The sequence below is a fragment of the Leptonotus elevatus genome, chromosome 13 (genome assembly GCF_054856555.1).
Source record: "Leptonotus elevatus isolate MCC_2025b chromosome 13, RoL_Lele_1.0, whole genome shotgun sequence".
NCBI lineage: Eukaryota > Metazoa > Chordata > Actinopteri > Syngnathiformes > Syngnathidae > Leptonotus > Leptonotus elevatus.
In genome coordinates, this window is record NC_141251.1 from 7547259 (window position 1) to 7568861 (window position 21603).

General features: G+C 37.7%; 1 protein-coding gene across 1 annotated transcript; it reads left to right on the forward strand.

The window, feature by feature from the left end:
- The first annotated feature begins 926 nt into the window (after positions 1 to 926).
- Positions 927 to 21191, forward strand: ncapd3 (non-SMC condensin II complex, subunit D3). The gene is made up of 35 exons (XM_086093842.1): positions 927 to 1020; positions 2857 to 3026; positions 3269 to 3431; positions 3563 to 3729; positions 3875 to 4036; positions 4123 to 4184; positions 4258 to 4345; positions 4431 to 4564; positions 5805 to 5877; positions 5974 to 6099; positions 6230 to 6482; positions 6714 to 6752; positions 7217 to 7303; positions 8162 to 8235; positions 8341 to 8475; positions 8595 to 8815; positions 9027 to 9218; positions 9313 to 9410; positions 9487 to 9596; positions 10544 to 10651; positions 11067 to 11181; positions 11638 to 11733; positions 11825 to 12063; positions 14138 to 14217; positions 14763 to 14900; positions 15017 to 15150; positions 15720 to 15928; positions 16834 to 16944; positions 17112 to 17279; positions 17625 to 17737; positions 18014 to 18078; positions 19100 to 19147; positions 19231 to 19293; positions 19736 to 19784; positions 20663 to 21191. Exons 1-35 carry the CDS (start codon positions 969 to 971, stop codon positions 20727 to 20729), a joined length of 4209 nt encoding a protein of 1402 aa, XP_085949968.1. The 5' UTR covers positions 927 to 968; the 3' UTR covers positions 20730 to 21191.
- Positions 21192 to 21603: the final 412 nt, after the last annotated feature.

The window sequence follows — 21603 nt, forward strand, 5'->3', positions numbered from 1 at the left end:
GATATAATTTTTTTTTGTAATTTTATTTCCATTTATATTTATTTGTTTTCATTTAATTTTTTGAATTATATTTTTTATATCTATGTTTATTTTCACGTTTATCTATGTATTTATTTACTTATTTAGTCATTTATGTATTTTTCATTTTGGCAGTTTTGGTACACAAATTATGGTTATGGTTAGTGTTATAGTTAGGTATAGACTTAGAAACTATGCGGTAAGAAGTGAAAACGGAAGTGGATGTCACGTGTTTCCGGTGGAGCTCCGGTCGTCTATGGTCTACAGCTCACTGATCTGCACATAAAAAAATCTGGATTGCTTGTACATACACACCAGTGCAAGCTGTTGACGCCGCAGAGCGGCAATTTTACAACTCACATCTCGCAAGCAGACTACTGTCTATACACAGGTGTTTCAAACGATCAGCGAATCAGTAAGCTCTGTATGAAGCCTGTTAACGATCCTCAGATGTGTTGGCTGAGGGTGACATGGAAAACAGGCTGGATAGGGGTACTCGAGGACTTGAGAACCGCGAATCAAACGTCTTATAGAAATCCACGAAAAACAATAAAACTATTATTAGGAATTAGGACATAAATCTGAATAATCAATTAATACTAATACTATTCCTGATATTATTTGAGATATGTCTGTTTTTCATGAAGACATATTGTGTCTCATCAATTATGGACCCTAGAATAGTTTTTATTATTTGAGAAAACACTAATTCAAAATTGTTATAATCATTATGTAGTAAGCAAATTGGGCGACGGTTATCAGTTAGAAGAAGATCATTTTTGGGCTTTGGAATTATGGTTATTCGGCTTTGTGTAAAGTTTAGACTTTAGAGGGTAGACTGAAGAGATTTTACGGATTCTCGGACATGACGTCACTGCCGTGGGTAACTTCCGATTAAACGGGACAAATACTGCGCATGTGCGAACCTCTATGTGGCGGTTTTATTCAAGATGGAGTTGACGTCTGCGTTGCAGTTTTTGAAGCTTAATGAAGTCTCACAAGGTAAAATTGCGAATACGGGCCAACTGCCGACTAAATAACGCTATTTGAAGGAGTAGAATATAGGTCCTCCTATTTTACGGTGTATTCTAAAGCATCAGAGTTTTCTTACGTTCTTTTTAAAATTTGTTTAAGTATGACCTCGGCGCGGCGGGCGTCTATTTACTCCATTACACTGATTCAATTTCCAAAGTTATTGGTGAGTTTGAGTCCGCCATTACAGTATTTGTTTGGCTTTAAATGAGTTTTCTTAATGAACATTGAGCAAGTTTATTTAGCTCCTGACTAACATAGATAGCGCGTATTTCAGATACCGCAAAAATACGTGTATTGTGACGTCTTGCAAGAATGCCACCGGCATACGTTGTTTGGGATGTCACCCTTTTTATTTGTTTTGAACAAACGGCTACTGTTGTGTGTGTGTGTGAAATTTGTAAATGAAAATAACACGGGAGACTGCCCCACCCACCCACGTACACGCGCACGCACATCAGTACAGCTAGCGAGGAGAGACAAAATAAAAGACCAAGTAGTATGCTTGAGTCAACAGGTAATAACGCTGCGGTTGCTGCGCCACCTGGCGGAACAGTAGGCTAACGTGTGCAGTGCTCTCGAGTTAACTCAATTATAACAGTGCGTAAATCTTTGTCAAAAAAGTTTACGAACAGGTGTCACTGTTGCTAAAGGTGTACAGTATTTCAAAGTAAACCCAAATTACCAATTTTCACATTCAATGCGGCCAGACTAGGCAAGGGACAGTATAGATATGATGGTTTGATAGCAATGAGTAAAAATATTGCAGTATAACGATATTGGAAACATAGCTCAAAAATTAAAAATTTTGAACTATTTGGGTAAATAAAAGCAGCATTTTCCCATGTTGAACACAATGATTTTTTTTTTATAAACAAATATTGAATATTTGGTACTGAATAAATATGTACCACATTGAGTTTAAATAAACAATAAATAAATGAATGAATGCAGGTGTTTTTCCTGGCACAAAATGAGGCAGAGGTGGTATCATCTTGACTATGATGGGTGACTACCAATACTAGGTATTGGTGCTAATACCAGTCTTATTTTAAGGTATCGGTACTCGCGGCGGTGGCCTATACAATTAATTTGAATTCTGCTTAGTAAGTCAGTGTCCCATCACTGGTGAGCCTTTTTTTTTTTTTAATTAAGAGGGACAGTGTGTAGAATTTTTGTATTTTGCAATTTTTATTCATTTTAAAAGCCCACTACTTCAATAATAGTAATCGTTAATTACATTAGATTGGTTGCACCGTCCCTTACAGGACGCTGACATGTCTCGTCACCATCTTTCTGCTACGGATCCCGGAAGGAGAAGAACTTCGCAAACATAGTCAATGGTGTTACTGGTAGGCTTGTGAAGTTTGGGCTCTCTGTGGCACCACATATTTTGAATAAAATGCAATGACCTAAGTTTGAAGCACATGCATTTTGAAGCATATGCACTACGGTGCCTCAGAGAGATCACACTTCACAAGCCTACCACCAATTACTACGTTCGCGAAGTTCTTTGGGTATCCTAAGCAGAATGATGGTGGCAAAACATGCCAGCCTTCTGTCAGGTGAGGTGTGACCTATGCTTTATAATTAGCGATGACTAGACTTACGATGATATAAAAAAATGTACATTGATGTGATACATTTTTTTTGCGTGTTATTGAAATTAGTAATTAATAGTGGGTTTTTAAAATAAACATTGGGGGGAAAAAAACAAATTTCTACACAATGTGCGGTAAATATGACAACTATCGTAGTTAACTACTTTTTGCGCTTCTTGGTAATAAAAACAACTTTGCCTTTCAGCCTGGGTTGATGCCGTGTGGGATGCAGAATTTACAGAGATGCCGATGGTAGATGAAATAGAAGAGGAACTAGCCGCCTGTGGAGAGGAAGATTTCAGAAGGCTGTACACGTGTCTACTGGCGCTTTCTGAAGAACAACTACAGTCTTCTAGCAGAGATGACAGTTCACAGGTCTATTTGGTTGCTCCACGCATGATCTCATGCATCAGGGAATGAAAAAATGAAATATTGATTTAAAAACTTCTATTTAAAATGTAAAACTTTGTTTTAAGTCTGTTCAATAATGTAAGTAACACCATCCAATTTCCTTCTCGGTGGACTGATGAGGAATTTTTCTGTGATCAAGGACCATTTTAGGTCTCAGACAATGATTTTGAATTAAGATGATTTTATGCCTGTCTCTTCTACTGCAGATTATTTGGATACAGCTGAGGGAGAATGGTTTTTCTGTTCAGTCTTTGGTGGCCGTGCTGGCCTTCTTTGTAGTTACAAAAAAAGCCAAAGCGGCTAATGTTCGACAGAGGGTGCAAATTCTCTGTGCTGCTTCCCTCTATTTGTTGCTGCTTGGAATCCCAGGTAAACAGTCACTTTGCGCTCTGCACAGACCATGAAAGTAAAGGTGTTTTTCAATACAGAAAAGTGTTTTCTTTCCCTTGTATTTCATTTAGCAGCTAACAGTTAAACATGTAATTGTATCTGTCTTCAAGGAAGCATTGCCAACAAAGTTTTTCATGAGGTTTTATTGGACACGTGCTTGAGCGCAATCACTCACTGTTGGCCTGAGGACTTGGGCAAAAAGCGCAAGAAGGTCACCCTAAAGAGTTCTCAGGCAGAGGGCAAGCGTTCCAAACCACCACGGAAGGAAACTCAAGAGGTCTGACTCTCAACATCAACAAACCAATAAGCATGAGTCTTACTCACCCTAGATTTGAACTTTTAAGTATTTTTCAGTACAGTGGTTCTAATAAATGTGGTGAATAATGTCAGCCAATTGTGATGCCTAAGTGTGCTACATGCAGATGGAAGTGGAGGAGGAGGAGGAAGAAGAGGAGCTCCATTTCTCAAGCCAAGACCTAAACAGGATCAGAGATGCACTCGTTCTTCTGGTTCGAAGTCTTCTCAGACTTCTGCAGACATTCACACTCAAAGGCAAACCACAAAGTGCTTGCTGTTGCACGCAGGTAATAATTAAGATCCCAGCCAACTTTTTTTTGCCTAACTGCACTGCACCCCCTTTTCATTCACCTTTTTTTTTAATTTTCTGTAGATCTTTTGCAAGTTGCTTTACTTTGAACCAGTCATTGGAGAGCTAAACCTTGCCGCTGAACAGTAAGTTTATAATATTTAGTTTTTCCTCCCATGATTTAAACAGGAACCTGATTCTTATGTTGTTTCTATACAGAGATATTGATAAACTGCAGAGCATCCCCGAGATGGCCTTCTATGGCCTGCAGCTGATTTGCTCACCAAAACATGGAGACCAAAAAGAGGTATTTTTCAATCAAATATTTGTATTGTAGCAGTAACTTATCTAGGATAATAGAGGCTTGTTAATCTCTTTCTTCATCTGTCCAGTCCCTGAGAATGGTTTTCCACAGTCTTCTCTATGTAATCCTGATGATGAATAAAAGGGACAGAGGCAGGCCAACCTTGCTTGTACCCAGTCATGCAGTACTCGCCACACGTGATCAAGCCATCCAATTTGTCTGGTAAACAATACTGTTTACGATGATGATGAGTGTCAAAGCAACTACAGAGAATACTGCACATTTTGAGATTGTACTGTGAATTAGGTTTTCCATTGTTGATTATTGCCTACTGTATGTAGTTCTGGTTCTTCACCTTACGAGTTAATTGTAAATCAAAGTCTACCAGAAATCCCCACTCTGCTTCTCAAGATGGATGATGTCATAGGAATGGGAATGCCACCTTTTCAGTGTTCGTTTACAAGATTTTTAGATGCTGGTAGGATCTCTTCTCAAGAGGCTAGTCACATCGGTCAGACAGCTTTTAAGGATTCAACAAACTGTTTTTTGCGCATTGAAAACATCTTATGACTGTAACCACAGAACACATTTTGTCCATACCAGTGGTTCTCAAACATTTAACACCATGTACCATCTACTGCTGCCTACATATCATCATCTTGGACTAACATTAAAATACAATTGCATATAGTAGACCTTAATGTTCATTAAAATGAAAAAGGTTTTATTCCTAAAAAGTATATTTAATATTATCGTAAACCGCTGTAACATTACAGTATGGTAAGTATATAGCCCTTTATCACAAGAGTCTCAAAGGGCTTCACAGGCCCACGGTTGACTAATACTAACAACATCCCCTGATCTAAACGCCCAGGAGGGCAAGGAAAAAAAACCTGTGGGAAACGAGAAACCTTGAAAAGGGGCCGCAAAAGGGGGAATGCTCCTTCCAAGGTGAGCAGGCTGCAATTGATGCTGAGTGGGCAACAATTAACACAAAATTTGGTTGTATATATTTTATGATAACTAGAATAGTCTGAGTCTATAAGGTGAAGTGCTTTTCAGGGAAGTGGGTCCTTTTTTAAAACTCGGCCCGGTTAGTCATTGCCATAGTCTGAGGAGGTGGCCCACCGGTCAGTGCACAGTTTGAACAACACTGCACTTAAATATAGGGGAAAATCCAAATCAATTGTGTTGAATACAAAAGTTAAATTTAACCTAACTGTCCATTAAGCAGTCAATATTTTGCGTACCACAAATTCTACTTGTACCGCGTTGAGTGTCACTGGTCTGTACCGTGGTCAGCTGGAGGTTTATTAACAGTATCACAAGAGATTGTCCATTTTCATAGGCGTTGGATTTTTCAGTTGTTTGTAGCTTGTCTGTCTTAATTTATCAATATTGTAACAAAGCATTTTCCATCAGTGTTTCATTCATAGTTTATTCTTTGCATTTGGAATTGCAGTTACTTTGTGAATGAACTGAAGGACGTGGCGCGCCCGTTTTTACAAGTACTCCTGCAGCACATTTGTGTTCAGGTGAGTAATTCAGCCAAAATCATGCTGGCTATGACATTTCTGTTGCAGTTTCCTTGTATTACGTGATGTTATATATATATTTTTAATGGTATCTAGATGGTGGAGAAATGTGAGTTTAGAAACCATGGAGCCCAGGCTGTTGGCATGCTGATATCTGAGATGTCAACTACAGAATATGCACGCTTCATCAAGTGGCTATATAACTTCTCAAGACAATCAAAGGCAATCCCTTTATTTCCCAATAAAATTATGTTTTGCCTATAATAATGCATCTTTATTAGGTTGATTTGGCGGATTAGCCGTTTGCCATATTGTAAATAATCACCAATATTTTCGATATTATATTTGGTAGATGGTGTTCCGCCTGTTCTCTGTGGATGTCGTGATGGTTCTACTGGGACAGCCAGAAAAGATCCCCGAGGAATGTGAAGATCCTGGTCTTGCCTGCTACCTGTCACACCGCTTCCTAATCCAGAGCTTGTTGTTTGCTCGACGCAAAGACCACTCGCCCACTGTCCAAAGCCACGTCCTCACCTGCCTTGCCCAGTGTTTGGAATTGCCTTCACCAAGTGCTGCCTGTGCTGTCCAAAACCTCTTCTCTGCCAGTAATATATATTTTTTCCTGCAAAATTATCATTCTTCTCTATATTAACTGTCCAGTAATACTGAATTAATTAATCTGCGAAGTTTTACTAAAAAGTCAGATTATGAATATCTTTTATTCATATAATACTTAAAATAAACCTTAGCTTTTTTTAATTCAAGGTGAAGGAAAGCTTGTATGATGATTTTGTTACTGCATATATACTGAATTTCACTTAACTCTGTTTTTCTAGGTGCAACCCAGACTGTATTGGAAGGGGAAATAACAGAAGGTAAAGTTTTGTCTCTTTGTTTGGAGTGGCAATATCTTATCTGTACAGAGTTGGGCTTTGGAACTGCAGGGTGATTGAGTCCTGCTAAAAGCAAATGCAGAATGGCAACTATGCTACTCACAAAGTTAGGAGTGTTGGGCCTGAAATTACCTTTACAGGTGAACTTAATTTGTCCTCTGAATGAATACACATGTTCAGCGTTTCAGTATTTTTTTGCACAACTTGCTTTTCTCTAATTAGGAGCTGAATCAGAAATTCTGACAACACTGCTTGCTTGCTTTCAAGTGTGTGCTCTGGTTCTATGTGTGGTGTGCAACATTAATGTAGAGTGTGTTCAATCCACTAGAGAAATTATAAGCATAATACATTTAAATCTATTTGCCATGCAGTCCGTTGATTCGATAATTTTAGGTGGGAATTTTTGGATCAGTGATATAACTGGCCTGTAATTGTTTGTGTTTTAGGCAGTCCCCAACAGCCTCCGAAAACCTACCACTCTTTGCCATTCAGGACTGTGGAGGTCGGTAGCACAGATAGCATGGTCTGTGACGGTGAGTCATACAAAATGCTATAAAGTCTTGACATTTTGCATTTGATGAGATATTTTTGCCCGTCTTGGTTCATTAACAAAACTTTATATTAATAATGTCTTGGACTCAAAGTGTTCATTTCAAATTTTGTGGACATCCGTCATGGAAAGCACTTCTATAGATATATTTGGGCATTACCCAAAGAAAGATGCTTTCAAGTGCGCTTCAGATTGCAGCATGCATGTAAAGAGGGCGACTTCTCATTCCTCAGGGAAAAGTTCTGGAACATGGCCCTGGCTGATCTCTTATACACTTCTGCCACCTGCTGGCCTTTTTTTTTTTAAATATATTTTTTAGTAACTACCATTGCTTCTACTCAACTACCAAGACACCTCTTCATGTCAGAAGCTGCACTAAAGCCTTGTGTATGCTCTTGCATAAAAAAAAACCATGAATGCAAACATGTTTTTGGGAGGAAAGGACAAAGTATTTAAAAATGTTTTAACTCGTTTTTGGGATTGAATGAGTTTAGAAACAAAAATCCAATTCCAAATTCGTCAAAATATTATCCACCTCTGTGTCCAGCAACTGAAGCAGGAACGGATAATATTAAAATTCATTTTATTTTAGCTTGTTCGTTTTAAAATATAATTATAATTGGTTGGGTTGCCGACCCCTGCTCTAGCTCTACCAGTTATATATTGAAGTAAAATGTATTTATTGTCTTAAGTAGACTGAAAGGTTTAAAGACTTAAAAAGAAAAATGAGGCACGACTGTTTAGCGAGTTAACATGATGAATGGTTCTCTTTACATGGATATTATGTTTAGAACTGATTTTGTTTGATGTATTTTAATGTGGATGTTTATTTTCAATGCAGTAAAAGAAAACATTGCTCTTCTCATACGGCGTGTAGAAGACTCTAAGTCTACTGTTCGCAAATCAGCACTGCAGGTATTATGAACTGGCCACTGCTACTTTTCTACACTTGATGTGCAGTGTGAAGATTTACCATATTTGTGTCGATCGGTACATTTCAATTCTCTTTCCCTCCCTCAGGCCCTTGTAGGTCTTCTGAAACATGGTGTGATCCCCATGAGCTGGGACAACCTTTCTCTGCTCTCTGAGCGCTGTCGAGATCCGGCTGTGTCTGTGTCTAAGAAAGCATTGCAGTGTGTGGGGGAGATGCTTAATGTGAGTCTGTAATAGCAGTTAAGCAACTTTTTAGAAAACTGACAATTCAGTGTATTTAAAGCATCACAATCATGCTGCATTCTGTCATGTTTATTGTGCCTACCAATTGCCACAACCAGGCTAAACCAGATTGCGACCTGGTGCAGAAGGCATGGCTACAGGGTGTATTAACAGCTATGGTGGATTCTGAGAGCTCTGTCAAGGAGAAAGCCCTGGAGGCTCTAGACCACATCTTGTTCAGCAAGGTCAAAGCATACTCCGCCGGCTGCCATCTCGATACCAGTCAGAGGCTGAGCTGGAAGTTGCTAAATCTGCTTTGTGATGAGTGTCAGGACCTTAGGTTTGTCAGTTTTTTTTTTCAGAAGCATGGTCATGGACTAACTCAATTACATCACGTCGACTACAATTGCATTTAACCTTTGTATATGTTGCAATTCCAGTTAAGTTAAAAAGATTCAAAACATTATTTTATGGGCCCTGTAGTTAAGTTTATTTGAACAGCGATTACTATTGTTTTATTTCAAATTCAACTTTTGTCTTTTGTTCTCCAGCCAATATTTCAGTCAGGCCATCACCATCTGGACTAAACAAAACAAGTTTACTGCAACATTCATAAATCATCTGTTTTCACACACGGAGGCTGATCACAGTGCTGGAGCCTGGCTGCTGCTTTGCAAGGTAGTTGCTGCATCGCCCAAAATTCCTTATGGAAAACTAATGGATGCCTGGGACAACATGGTCAGGTAGGGTGGGCTACATTTACAGTATCTACAAAGTTTTGCATTTTACCCTGTGTTTTTGTGATTGCTGAGAATCCAGTCTTTTTTTTTTTCTTAGTTCAAAAGATGTGAGCGTGACAACCTGCTGTCACATTATGTGTGTGATTGGAGAGATTTCGGCTCACTTGAATGAAGACACAAAGGCTAGGATAGTTGGTGAGTGATCTTTACAGCGATGGTATAGGAACATTTCTTTTAATCTGTCTGGCTTAATTGTTTTATTTGTCTGCAGATGATCTTATGCGTTGGTTGAAGTCCTTTACTATGCCACTTGAGGTTATCAGTGCTGCTATAGATACTCTGCATCGAATTGGCAGCAATGAAGACGTCAAACAGACACAGGTTGGAGAACACGCTTTCTAATTTCATAACTTCTGATGAAATAAGTACAGCTAGTCCTCAACTTAACTCATTCACTGCCAGCCATTTTAGATGTTCAAAACAAAATGTTCTATACACACACTATTATGTTCAATAATTATATAAAAACCGAATCTGCCAAATAACACAACGGTCTCGCCTTTCTGCCTTGTCCCGTGCTTTTATAACTGACAGTAGAAAAATGTAGGTTTCACAAAATGCAGCTATTACCCCCATGGACTCTCAAACTGTATTTATTTCTTATAAAATGGGGCAATGATGTCATCTACTGGTGATTGTGCATCAGTAAAGTTGTTTCCAAGTTTGATGTTTACAGTGGACCATAATCAGATTCTCTCCCATCTAGCCCCGTTGGAAAAAAAATTAATCGACAAGTATACTTGTCAAAGACAGTGAATTTAAGAACACAATGGGCTCCGGGTGAATGTTTATATAAGTGGAATTGTTTTTAAAGACACATTTTTTTTGCATTAAAAAAAAAATAAAAAAAAATTAAATTTGATTTTAAGAAATAAAAATAATATATATTAAATGTAAAATATAAAAGAAAAAAAACCTAGTAGAGACCAGATTCTGTGCTCCCCTCCCCTTTTCCTTAACACTGCACTTTACATAGCAAGCCATTGAATGAATATCTGTTTGTGAATTTTCAGTATTTTCTGTCCGTTTATATCCTGTTTTGTAATAAAAATAAATTTGCATAGAATGTTTATAAATCTGATTCATTCCATCAATTAATGGAAAAAATAATTATCAGATAATCGATTATGGAAATGATCTTTAGTGAGCGGCACTAAAATTGAGAAAAAAAAAAAAAGATTGGAGCTATCCTAGAAATAAGTCAGTTTAGTGTTTATCCATTTCAATTACTTCTGTTCCGTTTGAATTACTTCTGTATCCCCCTCCAGGTTTTCCTGAATCATCACTGTGGTGAGCTGGTGTCACTGTGTGAGACTTATCTAGCTGGTATCATCCTGAAAGAAAATGGAACCCAGAACATCAATGAGGAGCTAATGGTGAGAACTACCTTCATTACTTTATTTTGTAGGTTAAACATCATAATTTCTGAGCAATTGTCAATGCTGTGGAAAAATATATAATTTAAGTTAATGGACCACCATTTATTTAACTAATACACACATGGGGAAAATTGTTTGGATTTCCCTCTGTTAATAAAATAAAATAATAATAATAAAACAAAGGGGGGAAAATAATGGTAATAATAAGTAAAAGCTTGGCCATTCTTTGTGTTTTGGGTCATTATCCTGTTGCGAACTTTCTGACATTGGGCAGCACATTTCTCTCCATATGTTCATAGCCTTGAGATTCCATTGTTCTTTTTTTCTGTCATTAACAGAGGGGTGTATACCAAGAGCTTTATGCATGTGGTGGTATGAAGCTGTGCTTGTAAACCGTAAATGTGTCTTCCAGGTGAAACACCTTCACACTTGTGGTGCTGCATCACTCAACTGTCCTGCTAGAGTATCTAAAACAATGCTCTTGCTTGTGGAAGCTATCCTTACCATACATTCAGACAAATTTCTAGGTACAGTATCACATGCATTATGTTTAGTTGAATGTGTAAAGCATATACATTTAGAAAAATTCAATTAGTATTTTTTATTTTTTATTTTTTTGTGCGGCTATTTCAGTATAGTATTCACTCTGTCTCTTTTTCGGCCTCAGCTCTGTCTTATGTGAAATAAAGAATTTGAAAAGCATTGCAAAGCCAATAAATTAATGCTGATATTTTCTCTCCTCAATCACAATGTAAATGGACTAATATTCTTACAGCTAGTTGGATTTAATTGCTCCCGACTTTTTCCAACAGTGTAATTTGTAATGGAATACCAGCTAACTCATGGTTGAAGAATACTGTATTTAAGTTCTCTTCTTAAGATCAAACATCATCTCGACATTTTAATTTTAACCAGTGAACTCTTATAAATGACAATCATTAGACGGTAACATGATTGACAGGTGGTCTGTTTATAATTAACAGATTGTCAAGATGAGCTCCCTGCTTCACTTCCTTTCTCGCAGTTCAAAATAAACCCACTACCAACCAAAGTCAGAGCGCAAGGTGTCATAACTTTGGGTAAGCAAACTTTTTTTTTTGTCTCTTTCATTATTTGCAAATGGTGTAAGAAACGGTGCATCTTTTTTTCAATGTTTTCTAATTTGATTAGGTAAAATGTGTCTACATAATGAGGAACTGGTCCAGAAGTACCTTCCAGTGTTTGCCGGGGAGCTAGAGTGTGGAACAGAAGTCGCTGTACGCAGCAATGTTGTGGTGACTATGTGTGATCTATGTGTTCGACACACAAATATAGTGGTTCACTATATCCCCAACATTTCTGCCTGTCTACGAGACAGTGAAACAATCATCAGGATGCAAACACTCATCATGCTGACCAACCTCCTTCAGGTAAGAAGAGACTGAGGTTTTACAAAAATGTCATTTTAAGTTTGAGAAATATTTAACTGGGTGATGTGAGAAAATTTGTTCTTTCATTAAAAAGGAAATTACCCCAGTGGCTGGTTATCGAGAGTGCGTGTATGTATGTATTTACAAGTAACAAGGCAGGGCAATTACTTTTTCAAATTGGGTCAGATGGGTTTGGACTTGTTTGTCCCTTGAAGGGATACTTGACTGTCAGGTTCAGTCAACCTAAAACATAAAATAAAAAAAAAGACAAGGAAGGAAGACAACAGACTTGGATTATTTTTTACTCTCGAGGAGAACGGACAGAGATGTGCTCAGTTACAATCTCCTAACTGCTCTGAGGCACACTCTCCCGAGCCCTCTCTTTTTATTTCTTCTGCAGGGCGTTCCAACAACAAAATGTTTCAGTCCTTATCTTGTGATAAGGGCACAGTTCCTGTTCTGCAATACTATAAGAGTAAATATGGGATAACTTATGTACATTTATTCTAACATTGACTCACTGAGACATTTCAGCAGTAAAAAGTTAACATTTTGACCAGAATTAATTTGATAACGTCATTATTTTTTCATGTAGAGTTAAAACCTTTAAAAGCAATTTTTTCCACTTGCTGTCGACTGAAAATGACATCACCTGTGCTGAGGAAGTAGGTAACGACCAATCATGGCTCACTTTGCTGACCAAACCCAGGAAACAGGTGAGCCGTGATTGGTCGTTACCTACTTCCTCAGCACAGGTGACGTCATCTTCAGTCGACAGCAAGTGGAAAATTTTATTTTTCAAGGTATTAATTGTATAAAAAAATGTTTTTTAATCAAATTCATTCTGGACCAAATAACTTTTTTTTACTGCTGAGTGACTCGAGTCAATTATCCCTTTTAATTAATCAGAATTTAGAAACCACATTTTGTATTTACTTGAGTTGTGAGATATTATAATTGGCTTGATCATTTGAAACATTTCGGTGTGATTAAGTATGCAAAAATCAGAATTTTTGTAAGGGGCAAATAATTTTCCATGGCACAGTGTATAGAGTAACAAGCATGGCAGAAAGGTCTACTGTACAGGCCAAACGTTTGGACACACCTTTTCATTCCATGCGTTCCTCATGACTATCTACATTGTAGATTATCACTGAAAGCATCAGAGCTATGAATGAACACGAGGAGTTATGTACTTGACAACAACAAAAAAGATGAAATAACTGGAAACCTGTTTTATATTCTAGTTTCTTCGAAATAGCCATCCTTTGCCCTGATTACTGCTTTGCACACTCTTGGCATTCTCACCTCTGGGAATCCCTTCAAGACTGTTGGAAAACCATTTCAGGTGACTACTTCTTGAAGCTCATCAAGAGTGTCCAAAAATGTAATCGGAAGAACATAACACAACAGTTATTTAATCTATTTTTATTTAGTATATAACTCCACGTGTTCATTCATAGTTTTGATGCCTTCAGTGAGAATCTTGAATGTAAATAGTCATGAAAATAAAGCAAAACACATTGAATAAGAAGGTGTGTCTAAACTTTTAGCCTGTACTGTATATCATTTCATAACTGTGATCAATTAACTCTTTCTTTGTATCCAGCAGGATGTTTTTACAGTACTGTGGAAATGATTGCTTAAAGAGTACATATTTTAGAAAATGTAACTGTTGGGTTTCTGCAGTAGCATCCTACCCATAACGTGTGACACTGTTGGGATTTCTGTGGCGTTGTCTGCTGCATGCCCCATCTACACGGCTCACACACTATTATGACGAGTGTATTACGTTCCGCCACAAGTGAAAATTATTTTGTAGTCTTTATGGCCACTCTCTCTATTTGGTTAATATACACTGTAGCTCAACCCCTGGTCATTATTGTAACCATAAATAATAATAAAGTATGATAGGGTTCATTTTTATTTATTTTGTCTCTTTTAATCAACGCCTCAAAACCCTTTTCTTTTCTTTTTTTTCGGCCGATGGGACATCCTGTGAGGTAGACTGTAAATTGATATTCATCACTGTCCATACTATCGCCAAGCCAATTGGGTTTATGATATTTTTTAGGAGGAGTTTGTGAAATGGAAGGGTTCTCTCTTTTTCCGTTTCATGGTGGCGCTAGTTGATCCCGTCCCAGACATCGCCAGGTAAATCACATTTTACATTCTATACATAGCACAAAAAAGGTTGGAGATTGATTTACTGGGATTATGCAATCAATCAATTTGGCCATTTAGAAAGAATACAAATAATTTCATGCAACTGCACTTACCAGCAACAAGTCCAGCATACATCTTTTTTTTAGGACTAAGTTTGTACTTTTTCTCTATTTATTTTGGAGCGTGCTGTGAGTCCATGGCGATGTCGCATATGAACTAATAAATTGAACCTTCCTAGAGTCTGATGACGTCAATGTGAGAATGACATGAGCCAATAGCTTTTTGATTATTTGGTTGCTAGGTGTTATTTTCTCATGAAAGATAGTGCCTTCTGTCCATTATACAATTAAAAAAATGTGTGGGTGAAAAATACGGTTATTTTAACACTCAAACTTAAATCATGCCCATTTAATGTTTATTGAGTGAGTAAATGAGCTGGGACATAACAACAATAGTGAAAGTTAAGAACATACTTGGTTCAAAACCTAAAAAATTAGAATAACCACATTCTTTTTTTTTTCTGTCCGTTACAGTCTGTGTGAATACTGCCTGCTCCACTTGCTGCTGAAAAAAATCCCAGAAATGTTTAGTCAGCATTTCATTGAGTGCATCTACCACTTCAATTCATACAATGGACACAATTCCTACAACAAGTTTCCTCAAACTGAAAGGTAGGAATTGGTTTGGACCCAACTAACCGAGAGAAGTATCTGCTAGGTAATGTCTAACCCCCCTCCTAAATCATTACGCTACAGTGTTTGTTTTTTCCTTTCCCAAATATTTTCAGTGAAAAAGTCCGGTTCTCCCTAAAAGGGCCTCAGCACCGTGAGAAACGTTTTCGGATCTACCGGTTTCTGCTGCAACACTTCACTGATGCTCAGCGCTTCAACATCACCAACAAGATTAGCCAAAGTGTACTGGGTGAGCGATTTAATGCAAAGAAATTTGTAGTGTAATACAAAAAAAAAAACCACACGCATGCAATTAAATGATTCTTGAAGAAAATTATTCAAATGACTGATTAGATGGATCAATGAAAAATTTGCCATCTCTGTGATTAAAAACAGTCTTGGCCCAGTAATACTGACCTTGTGACAAAATGGGTCATTTACTATTACAGTATACCCGATTACCTTTTTGAATCTGACCATGTTTTGTCATGTGCTTTATATACATATACACGCTTTTATCAAGGGTATTGAAGACTTATGGCAGTGTGCCGGCTCTCCATGTGTCAGGTGGTAAAATGGCTTAAGGTAGTGGCGGTCCTAGCGTGAATGGCACCCTGTGCAAGACCCTCTTTGGCCCCCTGCCTCAACACCGCAACAGTCACAAGCGAACTCACAATACATTTAAATGGGTGTATAGAAGTTTATAGCCACTGTACTTGTCATTCAGTCTTGCAAATCGGAATGGTGACTTGGTGTGGTGCAACGGAAGCCTAACAAACTTGTTTTCTCACATCTTATTCTGCCTTTTTTACAACCCAGCCTGCTTTGCAAATGAAGAGCTGCCTCTGGATGCAGATGGTGCAGGCATTTTGTCAGACACCTTCAACATACTGACCCTGAAAGAGATGAAGCTACAGGCTGTATCTCACCCGCCTGGCAGTGCTGCAGCGGAGGAAAGAGAAGAGGCAGACATGGCCACTATGGCAAAAGCAGTTCTTCAGGCAGCGCAAAATAAGGTGGTTTCTCAGGTGAGTTGGTGAAGTTAATATTGGACATGTTTGAGTGTAGGTCTTCCTTCCTCCCAAGTACCGGTAAATACTATTAGGTTCAGTTTGTGCTTGCTTTTGAGCTAGTTGTGGGAATGCCGAAAAGCATTTTGGCCGTTGACTGTGACATGACAAAATATAGCCAATCTAAGAAGCGCTCTGAACTGAGCCAGTAAATCAAACAACTGTATATACGAACCCCAATTTATTGACAACAGCATTTGAGCCACTTACCCAATATCATTTTATTTGTATAAAGGTGGCTTGCAGAGTCAGACATTAACCCTGGGATTACACCGCATGCGTGTGCGTTGCGGATCCGCTCTGGACACGTCAACCTTATACTGCTCCTCTTCAATCGGAAACATTCGGCAATGATCGGCGCATACACCCGGAAGTGCCCGGTCTTTAATAATAATAATAAATAATTCATAATTTCAAATACAAACAATTAAGGCACACATTGTCATACAATATACATTTCACATTTGAAACAGCATCAAAAAATAAAAAAAGTGAGGAACTTATTCCAAAAGAACATACAGGTCCATTAAAGAAAATAGTCTCTGGGTATTTTTGTTTGTCATGAAATACAAGGATTTTTTTTTTGTATGATGACAGCAAGTACACTGTGGCTCAATGGGAAGGCTACTACAGCGGACCTTTGACCAGTAAATGGGAGGCAAGGGTTCGAATCCCACTTTCATCAAATTGCAGTTCAAGTATTCTTCTTATTCATTTAACATTCAACTACAAGTAATACTTTGTAACTTTCACAGAATTTATCTTTCAATTTCTTTCATAAGCATTCAGCTTTCAGCATTCCCACGCAATTTCTGCAGAAATTGCTCTTAGTCTAGTTTAAACTTGTTTTTTTGGGTCTCCAGGTCAGGAAAAAGGCCTTCATAGAGAACACAGTTCCTCTAATCATCAGTCTTAAGCACTTACTGGAGCATAAACGGTCTCCTGTCCTCAAAGATCTCACAGCCTACCTCCAGGTTAGTATGTCATACTGCCCATTTTCCCATCAATTAAGAGGGGTATTGTTGTGCAATCTCAGAATGTACTGTCAGAACCTACTGAAAAAGTGGGAAGCGACGTAGGTTGATTTCTAGAAGGCAATATTAATACTGGATGTGTGACACAGGGATATTATTTGTGTTAGGTAACAATGCAGGACTACCGTCATGAAGTGAAGGAGTTATTCGCCGGAGATGAGCAACTGGGAGCGGAAGTAGAGTTTGCCCTGAAGGAAGCCGAGAAGGAGCGTGAGATGGAGATGCGACTGGACAACTGCAATCTGAATGAAAATCCCAAAATGCTTACTCCTCAGGTAGGAATGTTAACATTTGAAGAGTGAATGTTAAGAGTCACAATACTTCATTTATTGGATTACATAACTTGAGAGGCAATGGACAATAATGAATTACTCCGTTTAACTTAACACCCATATGAGCATTTCTCATCTGAGGGAACAATATTTTGTTTTCATTAAAAATGTCTTGTTATACTATATAGATTTAAACATGTAAGTAACGTAACATGACATAACAGTATTTTTTAAAGCCATTATCAGGTTTCTGTTCAAGCAATGCACCAACCAAAAAAAGATGACTTCCAACTTTCTTTCATTGGTCCTTCAGCTCACCAATGTCGTTATTCTGGTATCTTCTGGCAGGCTTCGGTCATTCGCTCTCCTGTTATGTCAAGGCGTCTGCATCCTTCCAATTTTTCCACGCCACAGCCGCTGCATCCAAATCGACTTCTTGCAAGACGTGCACACAGTGAGAGGTAGGTTTTCATAATTTATTCGGACATTTTTACATTTCAAGTCTACACAATCTGTTATAAGTTTATATGTCAACCTTTTTGTTGTAGAGAAAAACAAGTTCAAATAAAATTTTACAAAAGATGCTTCTGAGACCATTTAGGTGAAGGGGACTTGTTGCCTACCTCACATTTTGGACTGGATTTGATCGGAGATTCTTCAAATTGTACAGAGTGAATCTGAATGTATTCATCTGCATGGCTGTAAAAATGAAATCTCTGTTGTTGTTGTTGTTGCAGGCATACACGTGTCTTGGCCAGAAACAGGTCAGAACAACAGTTGAAGTCCACTCTGGAAAGAACAGGTGCATTTGAAATTTAATGTACAACACATGTGGTTCCTTTATTGTAACCATGTAGTGTCAGTCTTCAAAGATTTGTTTTCCATAGTCAAGCAGGTGACCATAACTTTCCATGCCACTTGAATTCCATAACTTTTGTCGACACTATTTGTATTCTATGGCTTTAAAAAAAAAATTTTTTTTTTTTTTTTATCATCTTCAGATGGTTGCTCCCTCTTGGTGCATTATGTGCTTATCACAGTGATCCTTCTGAATAGCGACGGGACAGTCCTGCTGGCGAATGGTGAAAAAAATGAAAACCCATAAGCAGTTGATGCCCCCACAAATTTCCAATGACTATTTCTCTCATTTGAGATGCATCACTTGGCACCAAGACATGGATTTTGGCAACATCTTCTGACACATTTTCAGAAAGCACAAAAAGGGAACATGCAAGTTTTTCAGTGAATAACAGGTTTAAAAAATAAATAAATAAATCTAATCCAAAATTGTTGTTTCACCTTTGAGCATAAATTGTTCAGAACATAAAATTCTGAACACCTTGCTTACCAAAAAATTACTATGTACTTAATTTCACACTACAGAGACAAGCAATGATGTTTTTTTTCTCTTTATTTCTTATGTTCCCCTTTAAAGCCTATATCGCGCTGAGCTGCGCATGTCGCAAGTGTTGCTTTTTCGGCAGGCTTCCTTCAGTGTTACAAAATGTTGCAAAGCTTCTTGCCAACACACCCTCTTTATAATCTCAAAAACATTTTCTTGTTGCAATCAATTTTTTAGCAAATTTCTCTGCGACAAGAAAAAGGGTTTGAGAGCATAAAGAGAGGGTTTGAGATGGTGTGCCAAGTGGCTTTGCAACGTTTTGGAACATTGAACGAGGCCGGCCGAAAAAGCAACAACTGCTACATACGTGAGCCAACGCAAGATACGGACTTAAGTGATCTGCATGACAATCAATATTCTTCCTAACAATTTATTAACAAGCACCATTTCCTTTGCACGTATGTTTTGTGTTGTCTTTTAGAAATGACGCAACGTGTTGTGAATAACAGAGCCATCAGCACACCGAAAGGTATGATGCCACAATGTTTACACATGTTGCAGGATCGCACACTGTCTGAGCTCAATCTCTCCGCCTCACCCCGACTTTTCCAGATGTTGGCGTCAATCTAACTTTTGAGGAAGCAGTCAGTGCTATCTACAGCGATAAAGCAACAAGTATGACATTTCCCCACATACTCGGTTTTATGAAATGTTATGAATTATGAAAAGGCACATGTCAAGAAATTTTCCTTTGATCATAAGTCAGTTTGAACTCGCCTACACTGTGTATTTAGAAGATGAAGTTATTAAAGGTCTCATATTATTCAACTTTTCCACATACTATAACGGTGACGCTCCTATTGCAAAGAACGTAACTCATAAAGTCAAGTTGTCTACTTTATATTTATGCTTTTAAAGGTCTTGTCAATTTGGGTCCCTTATGTTGAGATTCTAGCATGAGCTTTGTTTAGTGTTTGAGGGCGTTTGCTCTCTTTCTTTCTGTCTCCCTTTTTCCCCCAAAACTGAACCTAAACGGCAAATAGTTTCACCCCTAATTAAAGTTTTTGACAGTGCTTTGGTTTGCATGATCTTAAATGTTGTCTTTGTGTTCTGACAGGTTCACGCCAGGAGTCGAGCGTTCTTCATGTGCGGTCAGATGAAAATCTGTGAGTTGTGCCATGTAAAAAAAAAAAAAACTTTTTAATTTTATTGCCCATGTTTCTGCCAACACTGCTGAGTTGAAAACACATTTTAAGTAGATGCTATTAAGGCAAGTCGAGAGTTTTATTTCTAGTGCATTTCATACACAAGCAAAGACACAACACCAACAAGCATCAACAAACACGACAGTTAATAACATAAGAAAGCAAAACAATTAAAAGAACGTACATTGCAGCTGCAGTCTAATTAATTGCCTAAATAAATAATTAACGGTTCTTAACAGCTCTGTAGGTAGCACACGATGCTACAGTAGCCATTCAACCATTGTGGCTTTCTTCTTCGGTTGTCTTAATGAAGTCATTGTGTGGGTGCCATCTAGTGTTCAGACTGAGACACCACAGCTTGTGTGGAAATTGGTTAAATAGCAGATACTGTACCCCTAAATGTTATTTAAAGCATTGCGGTATTGAATATAATTTTTTGCACTTGCCTTGAAAAGAGCTTGTACAACCACATATCTTGAATGGAACTTTTTATGGTGGCCACTAGATATTTTATTTACGTATTAAGCTTTAAAAATTCATATAATTGTGTATTCTACAAGCCAGTAGTGTGTCCATATAGACTGGACAAAGGTAAAAATACAAAATGGCCCTACAAATTTCTTTAATAAATGTGATGAAATCAACACTTTTTATATGTAATATACAATGTTTTTGAGTTATCGGTTATGAATTACTTGATCTTTTAATGAATGAATAAAATGTATTGTAACTGTTGGTTTGTTCGGTGAATGTTGAGGCTTAAGGCGTTAAGTTTGAATTTTAAAGTGATATCTTATTCCACGTGAGACGTGACTAAGGCTAAGCCTTTCCTGTTACAGACCTTCTGGATCCAGGCAGTGGAACGTACAGTCTCCTCTCCGTCAGAAAAAGAGAACCAGTGTTTAATTCACATTTACATATGATCCTCATCGCGTTGTTTTGATGGTTTTGTATTTTAACTTTGCTATTGAAAGGGGCCTTTTTCATGTCTTCGGAATGTTCTTCAATTGAGGGTCCGTTAGCACCCTCTTTTTTTCCCTACTATTCTAAAAAGGACATCTAATGTTAGGTATACGTATCGGTCTTTGATCTGTTTTTGAAGGATTAAAGAAATATAGAAAGAAGTAATGCTGTTTAATGCAAATAGTAAAGATTGGAATTGGTTTTCCCTTGGTGCAGGTTTGTCCTCTTCACTCTAGTTCTGAATCTCAAGTCAGAATCCTGAATTCCTGATCTTCTAGAATATGAAATTTCATACTGTACATTTTAATCAATATGTCCCTTGTGTCATTGTGGCTTATAATTATAAAATTAATTATATATATTTTTTTCTTCAAATGTATACTGCTACACTTTTGAAATAAAGTATTAAGTGATACGTTTATTTATTTATACTTGGCTTTGTAACATGTTTGGAACATGTTTTTCTCTTATGTCTGCAGTTTTATCTTCTTTTTTTTTCTCAGAAGAAAGATGGCTACTTGAAAACAAAAAAAAACACTTAAAACAACTATTAGCCTTACAAAACGGCTTCAAATTCATTATTATGATCCAAATGAACAGCAGTTATTAAATTCATGTGCTGATTAATCTTTAATTAATTGAATACAAATGTTAGAAATCAGAATTCAAGGTAAAGTAGTGGTAAGCGGATATTCGTATAGTGCGGGGGTCACCAACGCTGGTCCTCCAGGGCACCTATCCAGCATGTTTTGGATGTTTAACTCCTCCAACGCACTTGATTCAAACAATCAGGATCGTTTGCTAAAGAGCTGCTCAT

Coding starts and splice junctions, on each gene's coding strand:
- ncapd3 (XM_086093842.1), top strand. CDS start 969: ATGGAGTTGACGTCTGCGTTGCAGTTTTTGAAGCTTAATGAAGTCTCA. Junction 12,064..14,137: donor TGCTGACCAACCTCCTTCAG/GTAAGAAGAGAC, acceptor GATATTTTTTAG/GAGGAGTTTGTGAAATGGAA. Junction 15,151..15,719: donor GATTAGCCAAAGTGTACTGG/GTGAGCGATTTA, acceptor TTTACAACCCAG/CCTGCTTTGCAAATGAAGAG.